Raw genomic sequence first — 7,802 nt, forward strand, 5'->3', positions numbered from 1 at the left:
GAACCTTATAGCAAATTTGTAAACTGTCTTAAGCTGAAGTAAGTTCTCATCTCAAAGCATTTTTTCTTTAAAAAAATATCATCAAATCAACTTGCTTCAACTGTGCAGTAAGTGTTCAGACGGAATAATAAAACCAAGATAAATCAAAACTATTTCAAATGTTTCCTTTTTTATGTATAGTTATTAGCCATTATGCTTTCAACCATTATGTTATTCAATTTATATTATACAAATTATGTTTCTTGTTTTGTGCTGACCAACCAGATCACTTTCAATTTTTAGATTAAACTTAAATTGATGAACTCTCCTCCCTAAAATACATAGCTGTCTCTCAGTCAAGATTTCTGTCATTTCAACTACTTCCTTTCCATTTTTCTATTAGACAGGGCATTCTTTTGTGACATTTCAAAATTACCATAAAAACAGCAAATACCGTAATTTTCAGACTATAAGTCCCTTTTTTTTCATAGTTTGGGTGGGGGGCGACTAATACTGAGGAGCAACTTATATGTGAATTTCTTCAAAATTTTTCAAAAAAAAAAATACGCATGCAAAAATAAAAAAAATCACTTGCACAGTAAAGTCAGGTTCCATTGCAAATAAATAACTAAATAAAATGGATCATTTTTGTGCTTTGTGTTCAATTAGAACCATTTGTCTCCCAGCCGTGTCTCCTCCTGCGGTCTACTCTGCCAGCCGGGCTGTATAATTAACCTCCAATGGCAAACAAAAAAGAAAAATGAGGTTGATAAATTACATAGAGGAAAATAAATAACTAAATAAAGAGGAAGGGGGAGAGCGACGTATCAGCAGAGTGAATGTGTTGGTATATTCTCCTAACTCAGGGATTCAAGGAGGTGGGAGCAGGGGGGTAATGAGTGCGTAATTTTTAGCAAACTAATTATTTCTATTTGTCTTTTGTCACACTTCTTTAATTCTGCAATATGAACACAGTCGGTGTTTAATAATTGCTTTTTGCTGTGTTTTGAATGGCTTCCAAGAGGGAGCAAGGCTCTTTTGGCAGGTGGGGCAGCCCCACCACCAACACCGTCATGAATATTTTCGCTGTTTGCCATCTCCAAAATTATTTTTATGTTGGTGCCGTCATTGTTGTTGTTACGAGATTCAACATCAAAACAGTTCAAGTGAAATTAAAAATTAAATGAATGAATCTCACTGAAGCAAACAATAGGGAGGGAAAAAAACGGCTGTAATTAATGAATCCCTTAATTGTCTTCATAAAATATTTGCACGGGCATAATTTGCATAATTTACATGTATTAATTAATCTTTCAACGGATTTTTTTAATGCTGAGAGAGGCCGAAAAAAATCCCTTTGTTTTATTTAGCGTCTAATGAAATATGTATTCTTTTTAATGAACTTTTTTTTCAATCTCAATTTGAACGTAGAAATACCAAAGTTTTAACGCGTTTTAATGAGGCTATTTCGTAAGAACAAATTGTCATGTGATTTTTCAATATTTGTGCAGACATTAGCAAATAAGCTAATATTTACCACGAGAATTACGCCTGTAATCTGAATCTAACTGAAACTCTTGTCAAATAACATATTGGTATACAGTAAAAATTTATTTTCTAATTTAAAGATAATTTGAAGCTCCTATATGACTTTGTTGTCATGTCCTCCGTCAAGTCTAACATCCGACGTCGCTAAATGTCTTTGTAGGCGTTTTGTCTTGAGTATTGAATTATTTAGCCGCGCCGCCGTAGAGTCGGACGTCACTTTAAAGGCATTAACGTAGCGCTGCTCCGCCAGAGGAAAGGTAATAAACATCTGACATGCCTCCTGACAGACGCTTTTACCGCCGCGACATTTCCGAGATGAGCACGTTCTCGTAGGAAATGGACAAAGTGCGTTAGGTTAGCGCTGTCTGAAGGTAACTATCGGATGTTTTCGCCTCTGGAGGCAGAACTTCATCACCAAGCAGTCAAACTGCACGTGTCAATTTGGGTGCAGATCCTTGTCTATGGTGGATGCAACACAAATAACAAAAGTTATTATGATCGTTATTATTATTATATATTTATAATATATTATATCTATATCTATATATATATGTTTTTTTCTTTTTTTCTGTTTTTTGTCTTTTCTTCTTTTTTTTTTTTTCTACCCTCTTGTCTGTTGCCAGTGAACACGGGACTAAATTTTTACGTAGATGATTTTAAGTGTAAAAAGTTTGAAAACTGCTACACTGGAGATTTGGAGAGTGTTGAAGTCTGTGACCCATCTCATCCTTCATCACCGGTGGCATCTTTGTGTTGCAGATGGAAGACTCTTCCTGAAAACCGCAGTGATGTACTAAGAGCTAAGGAAACTTGGTGGGAAAAGGGCAATTAAAAAAAATGGAAACAAAGGATCGAAAAGATTCTCCAGAGTCCATTTCCTGAGTGATTTCATTTTTGGGACAACGTGGAGCTGCTGCTTGAAGGGAATTCTGGAGGAAGGTGTGTCTGAATGTAGAATAAGACCAAGTTTTTTTTTAAACCGGGGATTTGAGCTAGATTCGACCGGGAATAAAAGCAGCTTCGGGTCATAGATGTTGAGCACAGTCAAACGTTGGCACCAACTCATCCAACCGCTGTTTTTAATACCAGTGACATGAATTCGCCTGTTTTTATATTTCAAATTTGAATTTTGAGACAGCGAAGTCGGGAAAAATGGTGAAAAAAAATATCCAGATGAAAATGCTTTTTCTTAGATGACTACAGAATACAATCAAGTTTCCTTTCTACCATTGTTGTACATACGATGCTAACAGTCATAGGACAACTGGAGCAGATTGATATGATATGTGTGTATATATAATGTCATGCAGTAGAACTAATAGACAAACAATACCACCGTTTATATAAACTTCTCTTTTTTGGGGGTTTGTTTTCTGTTGTATTCCTGAGCCATCAATCTTTCCAATAGCTGCCACTTTGTTGAGAAAGCATGCAGGCATGATGTAAATGTTTGTCCCGGAATTATGATATTTAATAATAAATCCTATATTGTGCTGAACAAACGTAGGGTTTTCCTCACCACCACACGAAAAAAAAAAGTTTCAAATTGGAGACTTTTCCTCTTGTACGCTCGTACCGTAATCTTTGTAACAGAGGTGATATTTCTTGGAATTTTGCTGTACATTTTGGATGATTTTGAGTCCTCAAAATCTGCACCTTTTTTTCCTTTCTCATTTTTAAAAAGAGAAATATGAAACTCAAGAACAGTCCGTCAATGTCTGTGCAGACCTTTCCCCCCCATGACTTTCCTGGTATCCCAATGGATAAAAAAAAAGTGAACTTTTGTCCCTGAAAGACTTTCAAACATGTGTGTATATTCTTATAGAAATAACCCGATGTCACTTTTGAGCGTATGTGTTCCAATCAGACAAAGAAGCTACCCGTGTGTGTGTTTTATCACTGATAACTTATATAGCTTCTTGTTTCTCCCTCTCAAAATCATCTCTTCATTGTACTTCCAATAATGTTGACAATAAAACCATGTGAGCGTGAGAAAGGGGGTGCGCCCTCTCTTTTTTCTATGTATGTACGGGGTGGGAGAGGGTGGGAAGGTTGTTTTAAAAGAAAAAAAAAATACAGGTATGCTGTGCTGTAGAAAATAACTGAGCATATTGTTCTATGTATAGCAGTGAAAGAAAATGTATACAAATGATCCTTTATCCTTTCGGAGTGTTTCAGAGATGCGCACCTTTGACTTCCGTCTGTGTTTTTTTTAGGCTAATTGGCGACCCACACGGTATGTCAATGAGGGTGTGACCAAGCTGACTGTAAATAAATTATTCCCTGTGTTCTTTCAAGTGTATGACGCTGATTGGCCAAAATGCATCACCCACGTTTCATACGCTCATCGTAGGTACGGTTCTGTTTCATTTGAATTGGTAAAAGCCGCATCAAACTACAAGGTTCCTGATATACGACATTTCAAAGTTGATTCACGCTCTGTGTTTTTCTATTCAAGTATTAATTGTAATGACTTGTGTCAGCATTGGCACGAAAAGGCGGCTTTATTAATGGCATTTCATGCACATGTGCTTAACAAAATTAAAAATAATAGTAATATAATAACTTTAATCTGTACTATAGTACGATATTTCGTAATATCTATGACTTAAGGGTTTAGCAACAGGTGGAATTTTCTTCTAGAACATCATAGCTATCAATTTCAACACATGGTCAAATCTGTATTTTGCAGGCTTTCAAAGGTCAAACTTAAAAACAAGAAAAAGGGAATATACAAAAAAAAAATCTGACGTGCAGGAAAAAAATAGACATTTTTAAATCAGCATGAAAAAGATATTAATTGACCACAAAAAAAGCCGATTATGCTTTTTTTTTTTCCTTTTGGCCAGTGTTATTTTACATCCCCTTTTGTTGTATTTGTTTTCCCAATGACTATGTTTCTCATCATGACTAATTATTCAAAGTCCACGGGGACAGTTCCCCGCTCTTAAAATGCACACGAAATATAAAATCGACATGGAGAGACAAATTTCTCCTGTAAGCATTTCTGAGTGAAAAGTGTCGACGCAGCATGCTGGGGCCCATTCCCATTTTGCATGCTTTTTAAAACACGGCTTTAACACAGCCGCCCGAATGAATAATTGACTGATTGTTGCATAATTCAACGGTGCATTGTTCACATTCAAGGACTGCACTAGTTCAACCTTCTTATTTTTTTTGAAGCAAAATAAGGTTTAAGTTTCAACCAACCTTGAAAGAGCAATATGACACACAACGGGCGGTCAGTCATGAATGACCCCCCCCCCCCCCAAGTGAAAAAAAAGTCATCCATTTAATGACTCAGTGCTTCACTTGCTTTTTGTACTCACGTCCTGTGTGCTGTGATATTATATTTATTTCTCTCTACGTGGTGAATGCACTCAGGGGGCCCCGCAGCTACATGTTTCATATCAGTGCACATTTTGTAATAACGCGACTCGCTCCAAATTTGACCACGAGGCACAAACACTTTAAATACCAAATGTGCATTTTTGTTCCTTTTTTTTTTTAGTTTTTAGGGACATGCAACTCATTGCATATTCAAAGCATGCAACCCATTGTTTATTTGGTTTTCTCATTGAGACATCATCTACATCCATGTCACCTTGTGTGACAACACAATTTTGTGACCGTTTCTTGGGGTCCTTAAAAGGCAAAATTGTCCCAACAGTTTTTATCCAATTTCTAGCAAAGTTGAGCTTCACCTAGAAGACGATGCTAAATTGGGAAAATGTCCACTTTAGATCTTTGAAGTGTTATGACATGGCATAAAATAAAGCTGCAGTAAGTCATCGGATTTCCTAAAAACTTTCACGGTTGATTTGCTGCGACCAAGGCAAGATCCCAATCGGTTTGAATGGATTTGCATCACCACGATGATCAGGTGATTGACACGACGCACTGGGAAAAAAAACAAGTTTCAGGGGGTTGCACAAGATTAAAATGTTTGGAATGATATGATGTTTTCCTCTCGTCCTCAAAGAAAGAAACTGTTAAACACATTTTGATCATGTGCAACATTACAAATTACAATTGAGTAAATCCTAAAGATCGTATTTATCTGTTTTGGTCTTTCCAAATTTCAGGCAAGATATCTGTGGTCAAATACATTTCTATACCGGTATCCTTTAGTATTATTGTTCTGCAGTAGTCGTAGTAATAATAATATTGAGAAAATAAGTAAAAACAAATAACAAAAAATAACGGATAGGTTAAAATATTATGCAGTGTTTTAATTTTTTTTTAAATATAATACTAAATTTGACAGAAGAGGAATCAGAGGGAAAAATATATCTAAAACAAAATTAGAAATGAAAAAGTAAATCATAAAATTACAATTAGATTTAAAAACTTACAATTAACTCATTTGTCAAAACAATAAAAACTAACAATCATTAAATTAAAGTAATATACATTTGAAATGCTTTCATGAGTTAAATATTGTATTTAATATCGGCTAGCATGGTTTTGACGTAACACTTATACCACATGTAAATTTCAAAGCCTACCACCCAATTAGTTCTACATATACAATGACAAAGAAAATATTTTGTTTACATGACTATTAAAACGCCACGTTTGTTTCAGGCTTTAAAAGATCCCCATGTTTCATTTATAATCCACGCTTTAGCCTCACAAGAGGTAATTCTCTGTTCAACGCTATTAATGTGGAGGCGGTGAGGTTGCACGTGTGCACATTAGGACGGTCTGATAGGCCCGGTGTCATCTAATCAGATGGACCATTATGTATTAGGCGAGGTACAAAACACTTTCATCTGACAAGGGCCACGGCCACATTACCTAAATTAACATTTTGCAAGCATGAACATGGAGCCGACGAGTGCGGGAGGAGGCGAAGGGGGTCCGCCAGGGTGGGGGGGGGGTGATGGTTGGAGCACTGTGGCCTGCGCTTAGACATTCGGCAGTAATTATTAATTTATGATTGTCTCTGGTCTTAATGAAAATGAAAGGCAGGCAAGAGAACAGGGAGGGATAATGTGGCGTGAAATTGAGTTTCATTTGTACAGGGGCCACCTTTTAACTCTGCGGAAATGGAGACGGCCGCGTCTTTCTCGTCTTCTTCGCTTGCTCTCGAGAGAATCCTTTTTTTTCTGTCTATATCATTGACGCGACTCCTCCTTTTGTGATCGGAACCCTCGAACATCTCCATTACGCTCTCTAATAAGTGCGTCAACAACTGAGGGAATATTCCGGCATAATGTGTCCTTAATATCAACGGGCTGTCAGTGAGACAGTAAGACCATTTGCGATTTGTCTACTTTGTTATAATCAAGTGTACAGTTAACCTAAAGGATTCATTTGGTACTTTTCAATACAGCTACTAGGTGCTGTTTATGATTAGTACATTTCTACAGAGCTTTATGTTGAGTACCGTAATTTTCGGACAATAAGTCGCACCGGAGTATAAGTCGCACCAGCCATAAAATGCCCAAAAAAGTGAAAAAAAAACATATATATGTATATAAGTCGCTCCTGAGTATAAGTCGCCCCCCCCACCCAAACTATGAAAAAAAACCGCGACTTATAGTCCGAAAATTACGGTAAATGGTATATCGTCGATTTGATATATATACGTATATATGTGTGTGAAATATTTTTAAGAATCCATCCATCCAAAAGTGTATACACCCCTGTTCAACTGTCACATTTTCGTGACCTTAATGAATCATATAGATTTTTTTTTCATTAATGTGACCCAATAATTAGTAGAACTCAATTGAAGAAAACAAAAACATGAGGGGAAGGGGAAGTCAAATTAAAATTGTGCGCACCCACTGATAATTGGGGATGTTTTGTTAAGGAATTAACATTCAAACTCTGTTAACACCTGCCACAATTTGAAGGCCTCTGATTAACGCCCCATTAAAGTTCAGATGTTCAAATAGGCTTTTCCTGATTTTTTTGGTCGTCACATCTTACAACAAAAGCCATGGTCCTGCAGAAAACTTACACAGTATCAGAGGGATGACACTGTTCAAAGGTATCAATCAGAAGAAATGATTCAAATGAAATTCTAAGGCATTATACTGTATGTCACACAACAGAGTCTTCATCAAGTGGAGAAAATATGCAACAACAGTAACTGTACAAGCGTAGAAAATTGAAAGGACAAGAAGAAAAGTGGTCAGGGCGTGCCAAGAGGCTGGCAGCAACACTGAAGGAGCTGCAAGGATTTTTGGCAGGTAGTGGCTGCTTAACAACCACCCATCTTCATATATTATGTGTTATGACTTTGCTCAGACAGAAATCTTACA

At 36.7% G+C, this 7,802-nt stretch overlaps 1 protein-coding gene across 3 annotated transcripts in view; it reads left to right on the plus strand.

Annotated features, from left to right (window-relative positions):
• The window catches only part of dachd (dachshund d), a 106,862-nt gene extending 103,038 nt beyond the window's left edge, over window positions 1-3,824 (plus strand). For all 3 annotated transcript variants that reach the window (XM_061287193.1, XM_061287194.1, XM_061287195.1), the window contains exon 11: window positions 2,287-3,824. In XM_061287193.1, coding sequence (XP_061143177.1) covers window positions 2,287-2,324 — 38 coding nt within the window. In that variant the 3' untranslated portion in view covers window positions 2,325-3,824. The remainder of the gene's footprint in view (window positions 1-2,286) is intronic.
• The last annotated feature ends 3,978 nt before the right edge of the window (window positions 3,825-7,802 follow it).

Source organism: Syngnathus typhle, linkage group LG9, assembly GCF_033458585.1.
Source record: "Syngnathus typhle isolate RoL2023-S1 ecotype Sweden linkage group LG9, RoL_Styp_1.0, whole genome shotgun sequence".
NCBI classification, from domain to species: Eukaryota; Metazoa; Chordata; class Actinopteri; order Syngnathiformes; family Syngnathidae; genus Syngnathus; species Syngnathus typhle.